Source organism: Oryzias latipes, chromosome 15 (genome assembly GCF_053564925.1).
Source record: "Oryzias latipes strain Hd-rR chromosome 15, Olatipes_Hd-rR_3.1".
Lineage (NCBI taxonomy): Eukaryota > Metazoa > Chordata > Actinopteri > Beloniformes > Adrianichthyidae > Oryzias > Oryzias latipes.
In genome coordinates, this window is record NC_136251.1 from 10,856,338 (window position 1) to 10,881,179 (window position 24,842).

Here is a 24,842-nt window from a genome sequence, read left to right on the forward strand (position 1 = left end):
TGCATTAGCTCTAAATGAAAAGTAGCTGCTAAATTACTTGTTTTTTGACAGCAGCAACTACATTAAAGCAGTCAGTGAGTCATTTACCCGCATGGCAGGTCTTTAAACATGACATGCATATTTTAGGTCACTGTTTATGACCTAAACCTTATTTTATGAACAAAAGTGGACCAAAATTTCCCCATATTTATTTGATTCAAATCACATGTGTGACACATATGCAACATTTTTTTTTAAATGTGTTACTAATGCATGGCATTTCTATTGGTTTATTTAAGATTTACTTCTTTTTATTTTATCTTATATTTTGCCAAACCTTTCCATATATGCCCCATTTTAAAGCTTTTTAAAGTAAACCTCTCAGGTGATGCTTTTCTTTAGGATTGAAAGTTTTGCAGGAAAATGATGAAAGTCATATAGGTACTATGTTGACACCAGTGCCTGCAGCGTTTTCTTTAGGTTTGATTTTTCATGCGTCATCTTTTATTAACCATTCAACATTGAGTCATGTACTGTTTTTTGAAGATCTGGGTAGAGTTTTAGTTGTTTAAGATGTTTTATGCAACAGGAAACCTTTTTGCCTATGGTTTTATGTTACAGACTTCTTTTACATAATGTGTCATTCATCTAAAAACAATTGTGAATGAATGACAGGAACAAAAGAGAAGAGTGGGCGTTCCAAAAGGACATGGACTGCCTCTGTTTGAGAACTTAACGAGCAGTGGAGGTCATTTATGTAACCAAAATAATGAAACATTCATAATTCAGACCTTTTAAAGCGTGAAAAAGACCGAGCTCTTCCAGGCAGAAGGCAGGGGTACACGGAAAACCATTTACTGCCAGAAGGCTGCAGAGATTGCCTGACATCCTTTTAAGCCACTTATGAAAACTCATTTGTAAAGAATTACTTTAAATGTCACATCATCCATTTTTATATAGGGGCTTTGGTTCAAGCCAACTTACAGCAGACAAAAAATGGTTCAATCACTCTATAAAAATACATCTGTAAAAATAGAGGATATCCTGCCTACTTTATAACAGGAGTGTCATGTTTGGGTGACATTGTTGCATGCTGAAATAAGAAGGAAAAGATTGGATTTTTATGAACGTCATCTAAAGCTATATCTCTCACCAAGTACTCTCTCTTATATTGACTTGGAAATGGATTACAGGGAGAATCAGACCAGCCTGCCTCATCATCGATTCCATGTCAGACGATGAGACATAACTTATTATAGGGATGTAATGGTTTCTTCTAAACTTCTCCATGGAAACAGCAATGATTTTGAAAGGGGATCCATAATATTTGAACCCTGCTTTTATTTGGCAGGAGTTATGGATAAAAATCATCCATGGTTTACTCAACCGTTTTGATGCAAAGGAAATTGGAAGGATTGACACATTTTTGATGTAAGAGTGAAATACAACTCCAATACCACAATGTTTGTAGACAGAGAGTTACAATATGATACCGTCACAACCCCAGAAATATGCTAATTCAGCCCACTTTCTCCTTCCAACCAAATCCCCAACTGGGGCATGAAATTTAGTTAGCCCACAGGCCCAGTTCAAGACGAGAACCATTTCTGATGGAAGAAAGAAGAAAAAAGAGGGAACCACTACTGAGGCCACAAATGTGAGTCAATGCTTGACTGAGAAACATACAATTACGAGCTTATCAGAAACTTTAACTTAGGAAGTCAACTCATACTGTTGGAATCTCTGTAGGTTTAAATATTTAGAAATTAAAACTCATGATTCAGGTTTATGGGGATTTTCTTCCATTACAGTTTCTTATTTTTTAAAAGAAAAGAAAATCTGACTGTCTACTGTCTGAGAGATTTTTAATTTAAAAAGAAGCAAAGCCAGAATTTTAAAACCAAGTTTTAGTGATTTTCAACAGCTTGAAAAAATCCTCCTGGCTTGATTTAGACTGCACAAACATCTGATTGGTTGATTGTCATGGGAAAATCCAAACAAATTAATCAAGTGATCTGCCTGGTTGGTTGAAGTTTTCAGAAACCTAAAGGTCACATGTGTATCTGTTAAAACAATAAAGCCCACATTTAGCCACCTTTCGTAAATAAAATAACCAACAACCCTGCATCATCATTCCACTCAAGAATAAAAAAAAAAGGTTTAAATAGGCTTAAAAACAAGGGGAAAGCTGCTAAAGATACTGTAGGCACCAGTCAGAGACAATCATTTCCCACTGAGGAAGCATCCGAGTATGAAGTATCATCTTCTCCCAGAGGGGAAAAAAAAAAGACTAAACCAAAGTAGTAAAGACAAAATGACCAAAAATGACAATTAGAAAGGTCTTAAACTGCAGCGGTTAGGACTGCAGGCTCTCGCTCGTCCCAGCAGACTTGCATAATAAAAGACAGCTTAAGAAAAGCCAGGCTCACAGGTGCAGCAAACCCTTCCAGCCAACAACAGATGATGGTAATTCAGATCACAGTTCTTGGCTCAAACTGCAAAATGAAATGTGTATTAAGTTTTCTCTGGCTAATCTTTGCCCAGGCGGGACAGTAATGTACATACACTAGATATCCATTTATTTTTTGTGGCCTGATAAGTCATATTTCCTTAACTTCAGATAGTGGTGTTCCATTTGGGTTTGTAACTAAAAATTAAACACTTTCTTTTAGTATACATGCATGGCTAGACAACATTTTTTAAATTCAGTTTGAATTTATTTTGTGTCATTTTGAGTTTTTAGCACATGTAAAAATGTAACAATAGTAATACCTGCGATGAGTTCAGATTAATTTGTCCTACGTTTTAAAGCTCACTACAATGAAAATTGTGTTTTTGGTAACTTTACATTTTTCTTGTGGGATTTCAATGATAATGGAGGACATTTATAAAAGAAAGTTAAGCCCAAAATTGCATTTCTGAGTATTTGTTTTCTTCAAATTGCTGTGAATCTGGAGCAGACGAATTTGTACTATACTGTACTATATGCGGGGAGGACCACAATCTTTCTGCTCTACCACTCATCGGGAGGGAAATCAGGGCAGGGTTTCTCCACGGCAACTGTCCCACCCACAACTCAGAAGCCAATTTCTTATGAACTGCTGCCGCCCTACAGAAACTATGATGAGACAGATTTTTTTTATTTTGGCTAAAAACGTAATCGTACCTAAAAGACCACTGTGAAGACTTTTACAATAGATCAATAGATTATCAGAGTGGGACTGTAATAGATGAATTTACCCACTATAGGAGGAAATTATGTAGGACTTTAAATACACAAGATAAAAAAAGGACGTATTATTAGATGACTTTATTTATCCCACGTTGGGGAAATTCATTAATACAAAGATTATAAAAAGATCACAAGGACACAACGGGATGCTGAACAACACAAAAACGTTTGAGCTGTTGAGAGGAAACTGCAAAAGTATTTGAAATATTTGGAGAGTCCACTGTGTTTTTGGAGTATTTCTCTACAAGCATACTTACAAATGGACATTCAGATAGGATTTTACATTTATCTGGGATTGGTATTGCTATCTTGGTATTTTAAAGATACATTTTAAGTGGAATGCTATGTTTTTTACTAGAATAATTATAGAAATATTCTATTTATTTCCCCCAGTTTGGGCACATATTATGATACAATGCACCCATGAAGTGTGTTAAAAACAATGTAGAAGAGCAGTCAAGTCATTTACCTCTCTTTACCTTTTAAAGGAAAACTGGTCCAAAAAAAGTTTTTATCACACCAAGATATTTTTAAAAATCGCTTTCTGCCAGATCAAGCACCAGCAGCCTAAAGAGGCTAGGATTTCCTGTCAGCTGCAGAGAAATGTTACCTGACAAATGCAAGGATAATGAGATGGATGGAGGGCTGGCTGAAGGAGCACTACCATGTCTTTGGCCTATTGATTATGTGTGAAATACTATCCATCCAATAGGACTTTGAGGTGTGTATCAGCGGAGGGGCACTCAGTCTGCCTACCACGCTCCGGCTGGGAATTATGGATCAATATCGTGCCTGCCGGCTCTTTTCCTCTCCCAGCAGAGTTCCCGCTCAGCTAAGGCCAAAATGGTTGTTATGAGGGAAACACACCATGATCTCAAAATATTAATTTCTCATGAAAATCCAGGAGAATGCTATCCGGTGCTGGTTTATGGCATTCAGATCAACAAGCCTGGGGCGCAATCTCCCAGCAGTTACAGAGCCCAGACAATACACGCTCACAAAATGTCACAGGTTTGAATCCGGTCCCTGACATTTTTTGAATGTCATATATATTGTGTTGTCAAACCCTTTGCATGTGACAGCGTTCTGTCCGTAAGCTGACATTTAATAAAAAATAATGATGATAAACCTTCTATTGTTGTGACACTTCAGCACTTTATTTGAATAATTGAATATAAAGGAACTAGTTTTGCATCATTCTTAAAGCTCAGACCTTGTGCTAATGGAAGCTAAAGGGAATGTATTAACACGATTGTAAAAAGAGAATTTTAAAATGTTTTTGTAGCGTTTTCTCCTAACGGAGGACATATACAAAAGAATTTAAGTCTAAAAGATGCATTTCTGAGTATTTTCTTATTCAAATCGTGATGGCTCAGGAGCAGGTTAACAGGTCGACTGTACGGCTGCATATCTCTGATATTGCTTGCCATTTTTGTTGCACTGGAAATGTTAGGTTGGGGTGGTGAGGGGCTGTAAGATAGCGGGAGAGTGCATAAACAAAGAGATGATGTGATATCAGCAGAGGGTTACTTCCGTGGCAGCCACATCTCAGAGGCGTATTTCTGATTAACCCCTGCCGCTCTGCACAAACTATGTTCTAGAAAACGACACAGATTTTCTTGTTATATCTTGGCTAAAAACAACATGATCATAATTAAAAGACCACTGGGAACGTTTTGAAAATAAATCATTATCAGAGAAGGACTTTTAACATCTTTGTTCAACTTTTATCTAAAATTACAGTCTCCTTTTTCCACAATAAAAAACCTAAGAGATGGTTCTATCTTGACTGAATGAACACCAAAATGTGCTTTGACATTAATGCAACGATCTCCATTAGAAATGCTGCTTTAGTATCTTCTGAAGTAATTCAAAAAACCAGCAGGGACAAATAAAGTAACGTGGTAAATGTGAGTAACATGAATCCAAGCCCTCGAGCCTAAATAAGGAATTATTTGCTATCAGACCAATTCAACCGGATAAAAAACAAGATCCAGGCTGAGGTTTTCACCAGGAGAGTTATCTAAAACAAGTGCAACCACACATCACAGCTTTGATGGCTAAAGGGACCAGATACAAAAAACTGATTCTGATTTTTTTCCCAACATGAAAACTTCAGTTTCCAGAGGACATCTTTGATGCTCCGCTCTTTCTTTAAGAGTTTTTGATGCTTCTGGGAGCTGCTATGTTTTTATGCTTTGTTCTGCCTGGAGAAAGCAATGCTTTTCTTCACAGACTAAGAAGCCTCGCGCAAAACCACAGAAATGAATTTAGCCTAATGCCTTGCTTCAATAACCATCCATCAGATCTGTGGCTTTAGTACAGCCCCACTTTTAGACATTTTGAATGTGAATATGCAAATGCTGTTGCTTTTAAAAGAAACGTTTGCTTAATTTATATGAAACACAAAAGAAACATGTCCTATATGTTTTTTTTATTTACGATATTTTATGGCACAGCCCAAAAGGTTAGGTTTTATTATTGGTTTAAGTCAAAAGTAATTCTATATGTTCTTATTTTGTTACAGAAAATTAAATCTGAAATGTAATTTGCCATTTCTACATTAGTGTGCTGTTCATAGAGGTTACCTGTAGTCTGCTCACATGGCTTTTAAAAGCCACTAATAGTGCATTAAGACCGAGATGGGGTAGTAAGTCATCAAAATGTAGCATGACTCAAATATAGTCTGGCAGAACCCAATAACTGAGGCGAGTTTAAAATTACTTTACCTACAATTATCACAATATCAATCTGGAAAGGTTATTACATTCTCCAACATTACAGACTAATTTACATATCTGACACATTAGGGAGACATTTAAATAAAGTCTGACAAGTTAATATATTACCCGGGGTTTTTCGACTGGAAGGAAAAGTTCTTCATGTCTTACCGAGATCCAGCAGGTCCACAGTCGGCTCTGTGATCTTCCCGGCATTGGATCTGCACTCCGAATGCTGAGAAAGAAGAAATCACATTAAAGTTGTAGGGAGAAGGAAAGTGCCACCACTGTCATCTGCACAATGTAAAATGCCAATAATAGCTTAAGGGAAGTCTTGAGTCTGCTCAAGTGAGTTGTAAGATCTCATTCTCGCAATGAAAGAGTCTAGAAAATGTTAAAAAATGTTTACAGTCTTACAGTTTTTAGTCAAACTGGTCACTAAGTCACTGGTGTCCTAAATCTGTCAAATGTTTTTCTTCAAGTAATTTGAGACAAAATGACGGGTTGTTGAGCAATTAAAGTAATTAGTAACTCACAAGAGGTAAAAAGGAAAATCTGACATTCAAGCAATTCTGGGTTTTTTTCTAATATGCTGCAATTATCCATAAACAATGGAAAAGACAATTTGCAATAGACCCAAAGGAACAATAGCAACGTATAAAAGCAGTCGAGTATCTCATTTAAAAATGAAACCAACCGCAACTGTGTGAACTTTAATTGTATTTTTGGTATTTTTTAAATTTTCTTGTTGGTTTTTTTCATGATGAATTTCATACATAAATAAAACTTTTCTAAAACTTGTGTTTCTGAGTATTTCTTTATTCGAATCGTAAATCAGGGACAGATGAAAGAGATACCTTTTTAAAAAGCTTGTAGTTGTAAAATCTACAATCAGCAGGGCATACACTTCCTGCTGCGCTCCATTCCAAAGCATGTACGAGCAGACAAATACATCCATGTACGTCTTCATTCTCTCGTCTGAGCTGGCATCTGGCTGGAAACTGTACGGCTGGATAGCTCTAATGTTCCTTACCATTTTTATTGCACCGGTAATGTGAAGTTAAGGTTGTGAGGGCCTGTAAGCTACTGAAGAGCATGTGAAGTAAGAAGAATGTTGGGAATCAGGGACGGTCTTAGTCCACACAAACAGTGCCGTCCACAACTCAGGGGTAAATTTTGAATGAACTACTGCCGCTCTGACATCTCCGACAACTAATGAACATCTCATGGAAAGATAATGTATCAAACCTCGAGGTACTGAATAGGGCAGAAATGCTGAGTGTTGAAGAAATGCTCACCACATGTCAACTAAGGTGGGCATGGCATGTTACACGCATGGAAGACACCAGACTACCAAAAGCTGTTTTCTTTGGAGAATTGAAAGAAGGATCAAGGAAAGTTGGAGCACCGCAACTACGCTTTAAAGACGTATTCAAGAGACAACTGAAGAACATAAATCAATTGACAACTGGAAGGGAAAAGCTGAAGACTGTGTGACATGGAGGAAGGTGGTGACCGGCGCTGCTGCTGCTATCAGGGAACGAAATGTTCAGCTCTCGTCAAAAAGAAGGCAGCGTAGACTAGAACCAGCACCTCCACCCGCTGAAGCAACATACAGGTGTGACACCTGAGACAGGACATTCAATACAGCAATTGGGATGTCCTCCCACATACGCCATAGGCACAAGCTCCTCCCTGCGTCATCGTCAACATTGATGGACTGCTAAAGAAGAATAAGACTGCCGCTCTGCAGAAACTATGTCCAAAAAGATGACACGTTTTTGTTTTTTGTTTTTTAAATTATGGCTTAAAATGGCATCATAATTAAAACATCCTTACAAATGATTTTACAATAGATCAAAAGAAGATTGGAGTGAACTTTTTAATGAAATGGGAAAAAATGCATCTGTTTGTTCTTATCCGACTGCTCATTTTCAATAAGGGTTTTGCATCAGTAAAAGAGTGAAAATGAAAGCTTGTTTATTTAAATTGGTTTGATTGCTTAAATAAAGGATTCAAAACATCTGATTTGGCTTTGTGTTGCTACTTGATGTCTGTCAGCCGTTTACTGCTTGAAATTGGGTGACAAGAAGGTTTTCTGGGGAAACAATGAAAATGTCACCAGAATATAAATGGGTTGTTTATTGGGGGGGGGGGGGGACAGCAATAAAGGTAAAGGGTTTTCAGAGTAGATGGGTTTGAGGTCAGCAAAAGAGTCTGTGAGTCTGGAAGAAAGATGAGGCAGTGCTTGTGAGTGGGTGGGTAAAAAAAAGGGCGAACATGTGAGATCTGCACAGTTGGCGGTAAACCCAATTTCCCACCCAACAGAAGTTTAATGGACCACATTACTTTCAATGTTGTTTCAATTCAAGGCAATGAAAACAATTACCGTGTTCCAACCTAATCAAGAACGCTCTGGCAGAGAAGTGATGAATGCCGCCGATGCAGCAAAGCTTAATTGAAGGCGAAGTGAACAGCTTCAGGGAGGACAGCTTGTTCTACAGAAGATATTTGGTTTGTGCCGCAGCTTCAGTCAAAAAAGCTTAACACTAAAGTAGAATTGTGACATACCAAAGATGATCTGGGAGTCAACGCAACTAAAAAAATAGGGTTATCATCAAAATAAATCTAAGGACCTTGCATACCCATCTTTACAAAATAACCAGGATGGTTTTTTTAATAGAAGGAGGATGTCGACTCCCTCTAGAAACATTTTTTGCAAAGAAGTGTGTCATCTTTTCAAGAGGGTTTTCCATTATAGTTAACATCCAACATGCTGGATGAGATTTTATTTCATTCTGCTTCCTCAGGCAGCTGTTGGATGGCGTTACTCTGAATCTGCTTGTGGGTCAGATGGCAGCTTTTTACTTTTATTTTGGAAAACTTGTGATTTTTTAGAAAGGTCTTTTCTTTCTTAATTCGGATTGGTAGACAGCAATAATCCTTTTTTTAAAATGATTGCTGATGGGTTCTCCTGGCGTTTTTTTTTTTTAAATCTTCTAGAGCAGACAGACAACATGTTTATAGGGCTCTGTAGGATAATGATAATTAAGGAAATGCTACAGTAATTAGCAGCACCTGGCTTTTAATTACAACTTTCCTGTATAAACAAAAAGAAATGACTTCTTTCTTGTTCCAAATTCTGGATGTTGTATGACCCAGCTTCAGTTCAGTGTGAATATTTTTTAATTACCATGTATTTAGGAAACAATCAGGGTTTATGCAACCAACATTCAGAGTCCAACAGCTAAAAGAAAAATGTTGTTTTCAATCTTTTACTAGAAGGCCGGTTCAATGACTGAGACCAGCTTAGCTCTCCACTCTTCCTTTTAACATGCAACGCAGATGAAACAACAAATCCTTAGAGTAGTGGCAGAGCAAGAAGATGCAAAAAAACAGAATCAAGCAGCCCTAAAAGAGGGGAAGAGAGCAAATAGTGTGGAAAGGCACAAATGTGGGATGAAGGGTGAAAATTGGTTAGCGGAAAAAGAGATTGGGTGAGAAAGAAGAAACAGCAGCAAACTGCAGAGCTAGAAGGATCAGAATAAAGGACAGACAGGAGAACGAAACATAATAAACATGTTGGTGGCAGAGAGGAATAAGACAGAAAGCAACAAAACAAAACAAATAGTAAAGTTACATATAAGTAATAAAAAGTAGCAATAAAAACTGCATTTCAAAAAATGCAGAAGAGCTATAAACTACGGTAATTTAAATATCATTTATAAAAATAAACATTGAGAGGGTCAAGCTGCATTTACAACGAACATGATTAGCGCGTCAAGAGTGTCCAGGTTCAGTGTTAAGTCAATGAACACACGTGATCAGAGGTCCTGAGACGTGATTTGAGTGAGGTGTGTTGGCCTGTGAGAAACGGTTTTTGGGTGTCGCAGTACAATTTGGGTGTGGCCACACGTCCAGAGTTAAAAAATTGGAACTTTGGCAAAAAAGATTTGGGCACGTGATGTGTTGATGATCAGTGGGTGAAGTCCAAAAACCAACAATCATTTTGTTCTTATCTTTTTCCCTCCTTGGTCTAATGCAGGTCAGCAAGTCTTCAAACTGGGTCAGAGAGAGAAAGAAGTACCACTGAAAGCAGCCATCATTGAGATGCAGCTCCTGCAGTAGAAGGTGAATCTCACCGTACTGAGAGAGTCTCATGAACCCAGACACGGGGATGTGATTATCGATGCTTTTGTAGAGCTATTCAAACTAAATAAACCTAATCTGTCGACATCATCCACGTCTTCCGTGCATTGTATACAGTCAATACTTCCATATGATGAGGCTAAAAACTTTAGGCGGTAGCTCCTCCCACACCCGTTTAAGACAGTGTCCAGCAGCAAATTTAATCAAAATTGATTTGATTCAATTCTGCCTCAGACAGATCAATCTGGTTGATTCGCAGAAATAGCCACTGATGCATCGATTAATCGTTACACCCCTAATATTTCAATCTTATTCTTTAATCAGGCTGTTACATTGCACTGAATGTGGAGTGATGTGCTTGTGAAAGCTAGCAGTTGTTTAGTAAATTCATTTGGCTCCAGTTACCTTTGTTTTAAAAGCACCAGGGCCAGGAGTTCCCCCTGAGCCTACAGGTAGCTAATGCACTTTAGCATAACCAAACATCAATAATTCTGGCGTACATTTCCCTCTGCTGTGCTAAAAGCTAATGTTTCTAACAGCATGACATGTCCCAAGAGAAAACTGTCTGAGCAGACACTCTTTGGAGTTTTAAATGGTTTTTCATTGTAAAAAAATAACAGTATTGAAGTGATCTGCTTATGTTCTTCTAAATGTAACAGTATATCTATCAGAAAGCAGAGAAGTCATCAATCACTGATATTAAACAACTCAATTCTTTGACGTGAGCATTTCTTACAAGTAAATTGTAAAGCTGATTCACAAATCTCATCTTTTTGGTCTCATTCCACCTATTGAAGTTTTGGCACTTCCATAAACAAGTCAGACTATAATAGTTTGATTCAATCATGTTTTCTGTAGCCACAGACAGTTTATTCAAGTTGACTGAAACAAGACCAGACAGAAGGTCATCACGACAGCAACCACACAACAACTGTAGACTGCTTAAACAAAGACTATGGTTGTTACATTATATCAATACTCTGACTCTCACGCAGTCATTAGCCTCCACCAGAGTGGAGGCACCTTGTTCATCATCTACAGTTTTTCCACAGAATTCTGACGTGGAAGAAACAAAAATAAATAGCAATACAGAGATAGACAGAACTATAGCACACGCACACAAAAAAACAAACAGATGATACATAGAGCAAGAAATACATTATACAGACTTCTAAATTGTACTGTTAGATCCACCTGTTAGTTTTTTTTTTTTTTTTTTCCTTTTGCTTTTTATGATTTAAAATAGCTAAAATAGCTTGGCTTGGTAAAAATTATACAAATCCCCTTTTTTTAATCTTCTTGGTAGAATTTGAAAAATAATTCATTACTGAAACGTTGCAAAGAGTTTCAGCAAAATAAACTGTGAGAAGCTCTTTGTTACAGAGCAGATTTCTTCATATGGCTGACAGATGCCTTATTAACACAATAAAACTGCCTCAGGCTGGATGCACAAGTGATGCCAAAGATAGACAGCTGCAGAAGAGTGTGGTGAAACAAAGAGTCAGAGATCTCTGCGGAGAAGACGGGAGGAGAAGGAGGTCAATCAACAGGGAAGGAGAGGCAGAAGAAGGATAAGGAGTCACAAGAGGCAGTTCGATGATTTTAGCATGCAGGGGCAGGGAGCGCTGAGAGGAACCAGGACAGAAAAAGTTAACAGAAAGGCTGAGGACATTGAGAGGAAAGGATGATGAAAAATAAATGACTGAAGGAATGGAAGACGGTCTGATGCAGTTCTCTTTCTCTGCCTACAAACACGCAGCACTGTGCACGCATCAGTGCATGGTACAGAGTTTGCAAGCCGCGGCTATAAACTCTGCTGCAGTTTAAGCCGTTCAGAGCGAGCCGTCGCTCAACTGGTGACGCGAAGGCACACTCCCGCTCACACAGAGCTATCTAAAGCTGCCACATGCGAGCATCTCTGCTAACACCACGCATTTTTCTGACAGCTAAGGAGACAAACTGCACACACTAACACACTCATGAAAAACCAAGACAGCCAAGGAAACAGCACACAAACACACACTGAAATAATGCATGCAAGGGAGCATGAATACACACAAGAACAAACAAGTTTGGACAGACTGGCGATCAAGTGTGCAAACGCAAAAACACAAATTGGAAAGAGATTAATGTTGAAACACAAATTCTTGGGGCTTTGAGGGATGTCACAATATAGTCTGAGGCAGTACTTTGCTGCCCAGAGAAACACACAGGTTACTGCAGCTACTGTTACTTCTAAACCTTTAACCCTTGTGCTATCCTAGGCACTTTAACATTGGGAGTTGGGTCATCTAGACCCACTAGACAGTGCGCTGAACCTTTTTTCTTCAATGATTTGTGATCTTCACTGGTGTCCATGGATTACACGAAATCTTTTCACCTTTATCCACCTTTGTCATGGTAGGGAGAACATGTCAATGCAAGGGTGGGGTCATCTGAGATAGCACAAGGGTTACACAGACAGACCTCCACCCAAACGACTAACCCGATTCTCGATTGGTGCTTCAGTTTTCTGTGCTTAGATGTACTTCTCCAAAAAAATGTCCTCAAGGTTGATTTTAAAAAGCCACAATTTTATTGTATATTTGGCAAAAGTGTTTATTGGAAATGAGCCTGTTTCATTTTCATTGACAAGTTATCAAACCCTCTGCTTTTAAAAAAAAGCTAATGACAAGGAAGCTAGCAAAGCCCACTAAGTGATTGAAAAAAAAGATTTTTAAAGACGTATCTTCAGTTTTTTAACCCTGTCTTAGTGCAGTTAAGGGCCATTTAGCATTTTAATGATAACGCTTTTTTCTCTAACTTTCTATGCTTGCATAAATGCCTCATTTCTACTTCTTTCAAACAAACTAAACTGACCTGCTGCCTCTCTGAGCTGCTTGCTGTGACTTCACTGTGCTTTGATTGGAGTATTGATGAAATTATTATAATCCAGAGGCCATTAAAATGAACAGCTTTTAGAGCTGCATTGCAACTTCCCATTTCATGTGAAAGCTCCGTATACCTAACTTATGGGGCTATATAACACTCAAGGTAAGATCATTGTAATAAAAGGAAAATAAAATTTGAACTGTTCATTACTAATCAGAAATCTAAGATAAAACTCTAGATGGAAAAGTATTAAAAAAAAGTATTTGAAAATACTCTGTGAACGTTTTTAGCCAAATAAACTTCTTTGTATGTTTAGGTGTGTAATTATTTACAGTCAGTGATTGATTACGCTTGTTAGGGAAAACCTAATCTTAAAAACTTTTGCATGACAAAAAAAAATGAATAAAATAAATCAATACAAAGTCTTTATTTAAAAAGAAATAAAATAAAGCAAATGAACAAAAGCATTTCAAAAATTGAGAGTCACATCAAATCTAGAGGATAAGCAGTAGAAAAGGAAGAGAGCATTACATTTCCTAATTATTTACAAGCCACCAGGTCCCTGCATCCAAAATGTATATTTATTTTGAACTTAATAACACCAATTATTAGTTAGACTTTCAGAAATTAGGGTGAGGTTCTTGTGCGTATATATACGCCCCTCTCACCCTCTGCGGGTGGTTTCTCCTCCAAGCTCGGGTCCTCTACCAGAGGCCTGGGAGCTTGAGGGTCCTGCGCAGTATCTTAGCTGTTCCTAGCACTGCGCTATATATATATATATATATATATGTAGATGTAGATGTAATTACATTTGACATGCAAATAAACCTTTTTTGACTTCCTACATTTAAATATAGGCAACAGATGTTGACATATCTTCTCGAACATGCATTTCAATGTGTCGTTTTCTATGCCTGGTGCTGTATAGTATACATATTTTATTAACCCTGAAGCCTGCAAATGTCATCTATGTCAGCTGTCTTGGATGTGTGGAGGGAGCAGGAATATAACTGGAATGGAGTTTTAAATAGGCCAAGGTGCATCAGAGCAGGAAAATTGTGCAGTGTATGGCAGCAGTAGGGAGGAATGAGAGTTTTTTTGCATGTGTCATCCAGGGTAAGGTAGATATATTTTTGTCTCTTATGCGTGCGTCTTTTCTCGGAAGCAGCCCTCACCCTCATTTCCTTGCCTGTGAAAATCAAGCCTATTGATCAGTCTTCCTAGTGAATGCAGTATTGATGCTTTCCCTGCTGGATCCCAGAAAGCACAGTTTCACTGCTGTTGGGTTGTTGGGTGTGTGAGGGGATGGGACTGTCACTATGTTAGTCACAGAGCGGTGCTCCTCACAACGCCCCTCACATTGTACGCTCCAACTAACTCCAATTGACCACAGATACGCTTTACCTGCAACAGCTGTTCAGTGTGTTTGCATATTTTTGGGTTGCATTCAATCTCACAAAGCTGTGATAGAATTAAGTATCTAAGCATGCAGAGCACCCAGAGATAACACAAACCCCAAGACCCTAAATATATTCAAAAAAGTCAACAAGATTGAACACATTGTCCCTAATCGCAAACAACAGCAAGCATTTGTGTTTTTCCAGAGAGTAATTTGCCTCTTGTTCTAAATCTAATTTATTAATGAGCTGACAAAAAAAATAACACAACAGGGGCCTGGCGGAAAAACAACAGCGATCCAGTGTTTGCAGATAGTTTTAAACAAGGAGAATCTGAGAGTAGACAAGACACAAAGACAAAAGAGGTTACAAATGAAAGAGAAATGGGGATGAATGGAGGTGAAGAAAGTGGAAGGATAATAGAGTCACTCCCTTCTAAAGAATCACTGTGTTGTTAGCTAAGCACATGTGAAGAATACAGAGCACCCTTATCGTCCTGTCACCATTGCAGCTTTTTTCTAGTAGATAACAGACTTTAAAAGGAATACAAATGCCTTATAACGTAGTATAAAACCAATTCTCTCCGCTATCATACTTGTACTTTTATTGGATTTTAAATAACATAAAATTCTAGGTGGGAAAACTCGACTGAGAATCAATAGCCGCGGTTTCATGTGCAAAATAACTTGATCGGATCAATGGTCGGATTAAAATTCAACAGTGTACATGGGCCCAGAAAAACTTTTTCCGATTACAACAAACGTTTAAATACGCAGCACTTTTGGTCGGAATAAATCATTTGCACATGCAGTTCTGTTTAAAATACCGGAAGAGGAAACAAGTCCCGCTGTAAACAAGCCGAGCTGTCACATACATATATGTAGCAGCTCTGTAATATAAGAGATGAACTTCTAAACGTGCTTTTGTTAATGTTATAGTTATTATGAAGCGCTTGTTCGCACATCATTTTATTTTTAATCTGTGTGGTCAGTGCTTTCCCTAGCAGCAGAACAAAGCCAGACGAAGGGTTAGGAGAAGGCTAACATGCGCTAACAACATTTAGGCTTTGATGAACATAAAATCCATGCGGGAAATGCCTCAATCGGCATCTTGGCTGCACGTAAATATGTGAGAATAACATCAGCCTTTATTTTGTCGGGATACGACTGGAAACACAAATCCACGTGATTGTGTGAATGCTTTCCAAGGACTGAGCGACATTTCTGCTTTGAAAAGCTCACACACCGACTTAAAGCCACGGTGTGAGCTGGAGGCCCAAGCTCTGCTCGGAGACGGGAGACATGGTTCTCCTGAATTCGGCTGCTCGTTCACATAGAGCTGCGGGACAGATCGCAGTCCTTAGTCTGCCACACGTGACAAAGCATCCGCCCCTCCCCTCAAACACAAAACTATGAGTCCAGCTGCTCTGCTCAGAGACACGGTTCGCTCCGTCCACCTGCAGCCGTGCCCAAATCGCGCAGGGTCTGGACGTCAGGGGCACGAAGCGCTCCTGCTCCTGAGCAGATAAAAGGCCTGTAGTTGATTAGAGGACTTGTGCTTGCATTTTGAAGATTTTGCTGTGAACAGACAACATGCGGTCAAAGGAGCTCTCCATGCAGGTGAAAGGAGTCACCATTAGCACCCTACCCGCCAATTTTAACCGCACCTTAGACATTTAGGGCCCCTTGGTGGGGAGGGTGAGGGGACGTCACTGTGAGTAATCAGGAGATGTCCCCTTAGTGCCCTACCCGCCAATTTTAACCGCACCCCCCTTAGTACACACACCCCTCCCCCCTCAATATATACATCCCAACATAAACACACACACATGCACACACACACCCTTTCAAACACACATACACGCACACACATTTTGCAAGGAAGGTGGGACCTGGGTCCGTCTGTCCCCTGCCTCTTCCCTGGTGGGGGGTACGGGCCCCTTTGCGGCGGCGGCCGTGTCCCCGGGGTGCCGGCTTCCTGGGCCCGGCGGTGCTCTCTCCGCGCGGTGGGGGGGTTCACATTACATCTGAGCCGGGGGTGTCTGGTCCCTGGGGGGTGGGTTCTGGTCCTTGCTCCTGAGTGCTGGGCCCCGCCAAATTTCCAACTGTGGCCGAGCCTGGTCGGGCCATATTTACAACACCCCTTGTGGGCCCTCTTTTTGCCCCGGGGTTCCCCCCTCCTGGGCGGGGGTGGCGGGCCCCTGCCTCGCTCCTCCCTGGACCAACCGTGGGCCGGGCGGGTGGCTGCCTGGAGTGCGGAGCGGGTCTCCCTTGGGGGGTCCTGGCTCGTACCTGGGGTTGGGGCGGGGGGATGCCCGGAACTCCTGGGTGGTGGTGGGGTGCTCGTTTGGGGCTGTGGGCGTCCTTCTCCGGTGGGGCCCTGCGTTGGGTTCTCCCGGCGCGGCGGGGGGGCTGCTCTCCTGGTTGGGCTGGGGCGGCGCTCTCTTTCCCTCCGTGCCTCCCTGGCCTCTGGCTCTGGGGGCCTTGCGGCGGCCCTGCTGGCCCTGGCCTGGGTGGCGGGCTTGGTCGCCCGGGCGGCGGTTGTTCCCTGCCGGTTCCCGTGTGGCGTTGGGGGTATTCCGGCTGCCGCTGCTGCTGCGGTGGGGGTCTTGGGGTGGGGATGGCTGGGCACTCTCCCTCCTTCTTTTCACGTTCCACCATCCATTTTAGAAGAACATAAACACTCACCTGAGCACTGGTGTTAACTCACCTTTGCACTAACAGTTTGCATGACTGAATGACTGAAATATTTCACACTAGTTGGTTTTAAGGCAGAAGTATGCGTGTGAACACTACCTGTTTTGTGTACATGTCGACAGGTGGACATTTTTGCAGCTAGCAGGTGTGTTTATAACATTTGAGTGTGTGTGTGTGGACAGGCTCCGCCCCTTTTTTTTTTTTTTTTTTTTTTTTTTTTCTACATTTGAACCTTACCATAATGATTAACAACCAGTAAACTTGTTGCTTTATGCTGCTTCATGGTCTTATCCCCCTTCCCCTCCTATTATCACCCCCTACCCCCCCTCTCTCTAACGTCCCTCTCTCTTCTTCCCTTCTTTCCTTTTCCGTCCGGTCCAACACCAAAGATTTTCAGACATGATTGAAATTAATAAAGTTTGGCCTCAATTACAAAAGGGGTTTATTCAGACATACCTTTGGTTTGTCTGAAGATTAATAACCCCTCTTGTTAAAGTAAAATATGTCCAACACAAGAGGCCCTCAGCTCTCATCTGTCTGCCCAGCTGTTGGACAGGACAAGTTAAAAAAAAAAAAAAAAAAGAAAGGAGTCACCATTAAGCTGAGAAAACAGAAAAAAAACCATGCGAGAAATTGCTACAGTGGATGGCTGCTAGTGGCACCTAGATACTAGTGTTTATTGATGGCGTGACACAGGACAGAAGCAGCCCAATGAATTCTGAGGTGCTCAGACACACACTGTCTGCGCATATCCAGGTGAATGCAGCCTAACTGATTGGGCAGCGTTTCATTATACAGATGGACAACGACCCAAAAGATACAGCCAAAGCAACTCAGGAATTTATTAAAGCAAAGAAGTGGAATATTCTTGAATGGCCAAGTCAGTCAGTAACCTAGAAAGAATGTGTCTCTGTCCAAAGATTTATGGTCCTGACTGTATGTGGTACAGATTTGTCATATTTTACATTTCCCCCAAAATCCTCCAGGCTGCCATAGGGGCTTGTGAGTGCCGTTTATGTAATACAGTTCTTCACAGTTTTCGATCTTAGGCAGCCTGTACCTAGCCGTAAAGGCAGTTCTGTCTAATGCTTTAATTACAGTGACGTAAGAGCACTGTACAACAGCGTACCAGCCTTTTAACAGTTGCAAGCCAGATATGTGGTGGCTGTAAGAATTTCAAACCTATATTAGCATATTCATTTCAATTGTTTAACTTGTATTCAATTAAAGGTAATGCAAGGTTTTGAATGTAGAAAAAAGCGTGAAAACGTTCCCATGTATCCTACTTTTGCAACAAAATCTTAAATACATTTTTATCTGAAATCCTTCCCAATTTAGTTTCATAGTTTTCAAACCATGTTTAAAATCCTCTTACATTATCTACACTGCTGGTTTGAAACACCTGCACGGACGTCAACCGTTGTGAAGCAGATGGATTAAACAAAGACAACCAAAGTTAACAGAGTTAATAGCTTTTAATGTGAGAGTAATAGAACTGAATTTTGTTGCATGGTGAGGTGCTCGAGAGCCTGATTGTTTCCAAAAGGGATTTTTAGTCCGAAACAGGAATTTACACGAGAAAGGATTTTCGGAGATTTGTGATGCAAAATGGTAATTCTATGATTAATATCCTTACAATCTCAGTTTCAACAAAACAAAGGAGGTATTACTAAATTTAGATGGAAGGCCAAGAACAGCAACGGTTTCTTGTGGAAACTTTTTGAAAATGTGTCCTCAGAATCCTGCTGAAAACGTTTTCTGGCGAGAACATGTAGGTGGTCTGACACACCAAGAGTTTAACACAGTAAACACAACAAACCTCACCTCTAGACTCCTACCACAACCCTGAATTAATCAGATTGTCTTTACACTGAACTTCTGAAAATAGACAGTCCAGCCAATGTATTCTTTTCAGAGGATTCAGCTTCCCATCTGCGTGAGCGCTGGGGAGAGATGTCAGCTTTCAGTCAGTGCTATAATTTAATTAGAGTCTGCAGGCAGTGAATAGGAAGAGAGAGACAGGGGACAAAGCTTAGCCTTACAACTCTGATCCGACTGAGTAAAATGGTTACACGTAATTGCATTAAAAGGGAGAGCCCACTACGGTATTATGGCTTGCCTGGATGCATTTCTGTCCACCTTACATGGAGATTTTTGGACTTTCATTTTTAAAAGTGTTCCTTTTTTTCCCCCCAAAAGAATACTGCTGCCATTTTGTCATTACCATCTTTTCAAAATGTCTTAGCAGGAAAGAAATTGCTTCCAGAACATATTTGATCGAAATATGTAACATATCCCACATTCCCTTTGTCAGAAATTATTCCCCGCATTACCTTCACTTAAACAATCAAAGAAAATTAGTCTTGGCAAAACCCCTAATTTCTTGCAGGAGGTTTAAAGAAGATGCCAACTTAAAAAAAGGTAAATGCCAGATGTCCCCTAGCACCAACCCATTAAGATCAAGTTGTGAGGTAAAGCTCCAGTTCCTGAAACAATTGCAAATATTAACTAATATTATACTCTTTATGTGCAAACATCTACAGCTTAAAAGTCATTTTTACATTAGGGAAATCTGGCAGCTTTGTTCTATTGGAGAAGAAATACAGAAGACTTTCATTGCTTGATTTAGCTTGATATATTTCATATTGCACCATTGAGAGCTGACCGAACTTGTAGGATATGTCATGTCGTTTCTACAGTTGTTTGACTTACAGAGGAAGGAGGGATTTCTGACACAAGTTCAGACCAAAAACAAATAAAACTTTAAAAGGAAATCTTGCTACTTGTGTGTTTTTTTTATAAATTGATAGGTGCCTAAACCTCGTCATATTTACCAACGGTTTCAACTCAATATAAGTTGAAACATTGCCTACATCATTGACCCTGTAAAGCCCACTATATCGATGAGGTGACAGAAAATTCCATTCTTTGCAATAAAAATGTTTTTGAAACTCTTTGATGAGATCCACAAAAAAACAATTGGCAATAACCTTTTTTTAAGAGATTTAGAATCAGTTATGATGCTTTTAACATTGTAAGTTTAAAAAGCCAAAATATCGACATGAGTGTTCAGCGAAAAAACATCTTAATTTAGCCTTACATTTTTAATATGGCGTAACTCTATTATATAGAATTAATTATGAAAAAAACTTTGTATTCTTCCAATACAGCAAGTAGTCCATCCATCCATCCATCTTCCTCCGCTTATCCGGGACCGGGTCGCGGGGGCAGCAGACTGAGCAGAGATGCCCAGACTTCCCTCACCCCAGCCACTTCCTCCAGCTCCTCTGGGGGGACCCCAAGGCGTTCCCAGGCCAGCCGAGAGACGTAGTCTCTCCAGTGTGTCCTGGGTCTTCCCCGGGGCCTCCGCCCAGTGGGACATGTCCGGAACACCTCTACAGGGAGGCGTCCCGGGGGCATCCGGACTAGATGCCCGAGCCACCTCAACTGGCTCCTTTCGATGTGGAGGAGAAGCGGTTCTACTCCGAGCTCCCCGCGGGTGACCGAGCTTCTCACCCTATCTCTAAGGGAGCGCCCAGCCACCCTACGGAGGAAGCTCATTTAATTTTTTTTTTTTTTTAAACTTTTTCTGTCCAACAGCTGAGCAAACAGATTAGAGCTGAAGGCTTTTTGTGTTGGACAGGTTTTACTATCACAAAAAGAGGTTATATAGCTTCGAGAAACTACAGTGTAGATTTGTATGAACCCCTTTTTGTCTTATAATTTTTTTTATTTATTTGTTACATTCAGTGTGTGTGGGGAGGGAGAGGGGAAGAATGTGAGGGGAGGGTGGAAGAGAGTAAAGGGAAGAAAGGTGAAAAGATTTGAATAAGTTATTATTTTAAGCTGTAACAATTATACCAGATCTGCTGGAAAGACGAATGTTACATCAAAGGTGAAAATCTGACACTAAGATAAGCGAAAAAAATCTGTCCATCAATACACTGTCGTTAAGGAGGAGGGATGAAGCAGACAGGGAGCAGTGTGGCAGTGTGCACGTGGGGGTGGAGATACATGCATGCTGCCAACGTGAACCGTGTGTTCATAAGGGGAACCAGATCCTACCCAGCCAGACCAGGAGAGGGGAGGAGAGCCCCCCAGGCCAGAAGCCCCCCCAGCATCCGGACCCAGGCAGCCCGGGAGGGGGGGAAGAGGGGACCGCCCACCCCACCAGCCAGGCACAGAGAGAGGAAGCTCATTTCAGCCGCTTGTATTCAGGACCTCGTTCTTTCGGTCATGACCCAGAGCTCATGACCATAGGTGAGTATTGGAACGAAGATCGACCGGTAAATTGAGAGCTTTGCTTTTCGGCTCAGCTCTCTCTTCACCACGACGGACCGATAGAGCGACCGCATAACTACGGACGCCGCTCCGATCCGCCTGTCAATCTCACGCTCCGATCTTCCCTCACTCGTGAACAAGACCCCAAGATATTTAAACTCCTCCACCTGGGGCAAGAACACTCCACCCACCGAGAGATGGCAAACTACCTTACTCCAGCAAGTAGTCTCTTCAAAAAATGAACAATAGATGAGTTTATTCTCACCATAAAGTTTAGAAACTTTCAAATTTCATGGAAGCAGCCATTTTGAAATGACCTGAAAGGGCCTTTCTACTGCCTCTAGTGGAATGATGATGAACTACAGGGCAGAAACCAAGGAGCAAGTGATATACAATGATATTTTAAGGAAAGTTTGATCATGCAGAGTTAGGGGTCTCATAAATGCCTGTATCAAATATGACTGGTTGTGTAGAGTTAACACTCTTTAGTCTGCTGGATAGTCTCGTGAATTCACATCAGAGATGAGCTGTAGCAGAGTTTTCATGCTAGCGAACACAAAACCTTATTTCTGGTATTTTAGGTCAACTTTAACGCTTTCTAAAACAGGCTAACTAGCAGAGAAAAACAAAGTAGGGTTTGGTACCAACAGCCTTGACCACAAAGAGTATTGAAAAGAGACAAACAGGAGCTGATGACCTGCAAAACAGCATAAATGAACTTCTGCACAAATCAAAGCTTCAACTGAACTGATTTGGTTAAAAATGAATATTTTAGTAAAGTTACATATTACTTGAAATAGTTTGAAATATGCAATTAATGCGATTCCAGTGGATTCTGAAATGCAGAAAAGCAGTTGTGTGATGATATGAAACACTTTACAGCAACAAAGGATTTACGCAATCAAGGTAAATCAGCGAATTCTGTCATGGAGGAAAGCAGCTTTGTGCCATTATGCAGCAGATAAATAATGAGTTACATACAATGCAAAGTTGATATGAAAAGCCACTTTTCTTTTCGTCAAAATCAGCGGATTCACAGAGATCACATTAATGATCGAGGAGTTACGGTGTGTCAAAGAGTGTGTGTTATTTAGATGTGACAGATGACATCTCGGGTGTTAAAGGGTTAAGTGCTGAGTGTTTTTATTCTGTCGGTTGTGGGTTGACGATAACGCTTATTTCTCCATCAAGAAGGAAGGAGACAAAGGCAGAATCCGAATACTTCTCCTAGGCTTCTCTCTAGCCCTACAATTTACTCCCATAACAAAGAGTTATGGAAAAATAGTGTCTTCTAACTCAAACGTTACTTCCACTCAATGACATCCTCAATAGTCATGGGTCAGCTATGTTAGCGTGGAGCTGCCAGCATTCGGAAAACACATAACATCAATTTTATAACTTTTACTCACTACACAGTGCACTATATAGTGCGTTCGCCATTGTGTAGTGCTGTCTAAATTTACAACTCCAAAATCAAGTGCATAGATATTTCCTTGAAGTCTCTGCGAAAAACCAATGTGCATATATGCTCATTAGATTGGCGAATATAGACCACAATCCATTGTGTTTGAACATTTTTTGCCAAAAAATTGTATTTAAATTTTTTATTAAAATATTTACGTTTTCATCTTTAGAACTCGTGGATTCATAAGTGGTCATTGCAAAACGCTCATATCAATTCGATTTTAAGTTCCTGAAATCCATTATTTCATGTTCGTAGTTTAAAAGAAAAGAAAAAAAAGTAGTAAGCATGGTGTCCGAATTGCTTTTAAAATCCAGGGCACTACATAGTCCTGCACTATATCGTTTTTTAGTAGTTAGAGATTTGGGTGGGAATTCGGACACAGCCTACAATTCCAAAATCGAGTGCCCTAGCAATCTCCCAAAAGCCTCTGTAATGAACCAGTGTGCATCGATGCACACTAAACTGGGGAATATAGACCAAAATGCATCACGTCTAAACAATTCTTGAAAGAAAAATGTTTAAATGTGTTTTTATTTTTTATAAACCATCAACATTTTCATCATCAGAACAGTTGATTCATAAATAGTCGTCATAAAACGTTCTTATTGATTAGATTTTAGCTTTGTAAAATCAATAATGTCATAGTTCCTGTTTACCAAAAAAATAAATAAATTAATATAGTGACCATGGTCTCTGAATTGCTTTCAAAATCCTGGGCACTAGACAGTCCTGCACTAGATAGTTTTTGTAGTAATTTCGGATTAGGGTGGGAATTTAGACAAAGCCAAAGAGGAGAGAAAAAACAGAGAATGAGGAAGACAAGACGGGAGAGGAAAAGCATTGCTGTTCTGCATCATACTCAAGACTAAAGGGCTTTCAGCACATTCAGTATGCGTGTGGACCACACACACGCACGTGCATGCTCTGACTCACACACACACACACACACAGCAGAGGCTCCAGTCGTCTCCTTGACACTGGAGCTCTTCGACGACGGCAGGAGCTCAGCTGATAAGGAAGAGAGGGATGAAAGGAAGACGAGCACACCCGCGTATTTCTGCCAGCACATACACACATGCGCACTCACTCCTGGCGGGGACGACATTCATCTCACACTTTGTGTGAACACACACATCAAGGAGCAGAATATCTGCAGGTCAAAAGAGAAGCTGCAGCCTCCTGATTAGGGACGGACTCTGATAAACAGATCTGGTTAGACGCTGGTGAAGCTTTTGACCAACATATTCCACAAGTAATCTGCTGCTCCATTTGTTTTACATAGGAACTACATGGCAGAGGGAACAATGCAGCTGATTTATGAAAACACCACGTGTTGGTTAACTCACTTTTGTCCACGAAATTGATTAGCTAGGGATGCACAAATAAATTGGCTCAATATAGGATAATGGATAATGAATAATGGCATGAAATGGTTATTTTCAGTATTGGTTGATAGAAAAACTCATGTTCACTTTTGATGAAGAAAGAAAAATTAACAACCTGTCAGTTTATCTGCCCAATTGCACCACGAGGATGTACCTACTGTACTAACTCACCATCTTTTGAAGCTTTTTTATGGATAACTGCACCTGCAGCTTTCACATTCTCCTATTTAAAAAAAAAACTCCTGCAACCAACAGAGTTAACAGCCAGGACAAAGTAAAGGAGTAACACGAAGCATCAGAGACCATGCATAACGGCAATAAACTAAGTGACTTACGAGCAGTTTTTTTCTATTAAAATAGCTATTGGAATGTGATCTTTACGTTTAATATAATACATTTGCTTTGCTTGTTCCTGAATTGGGCTTTGGAAAATTCCTAAGTAGAATTTTAAGTTTTTTTGTTTTGTTTTGTTAAAACAATCTAATTAAGAAAAGGCACAACTTCACCATCCCATCTCACTCTTACAAATAGCTGGTGAAAATATGCGTATGCATACTTTACACAAACATTAGCATTGGCATGGGGGCTTAATTTCCATTTTTATATTGTTGTGCTTTGTGTTATGTTCTATATGAAAAGTGCTATATAAATAAATATTGATTTGATT

General features: G+C 40.2%; 1 protein-coding gene across 6 annotated transcripts in view; it reads right to left on the reverse strand.

Annotated features, from left to right (window-relative positions):
* The window catches only part of smap1 (small ArfGAP 1), a 104,032-nt gene that overhangs the window by 20,487 nt on the left and 58,703 nt on the right, over positions 1-24,842 (reverse strand). For all 6 annotated transcript variants that reach the window (XM_078931714.1, XM_020701498.3, XM_078931712.1 and 3 more), the window contains one exon: positions 6,103-6,166. In XM_078931714.1, the coding sequence (XP_078787840.1) occupies positions 6,103-6,166 (64 nt within the window). The remainder of the gene's footprint in view (positions 1-6,102; positions 6,167-24,842) is intronic.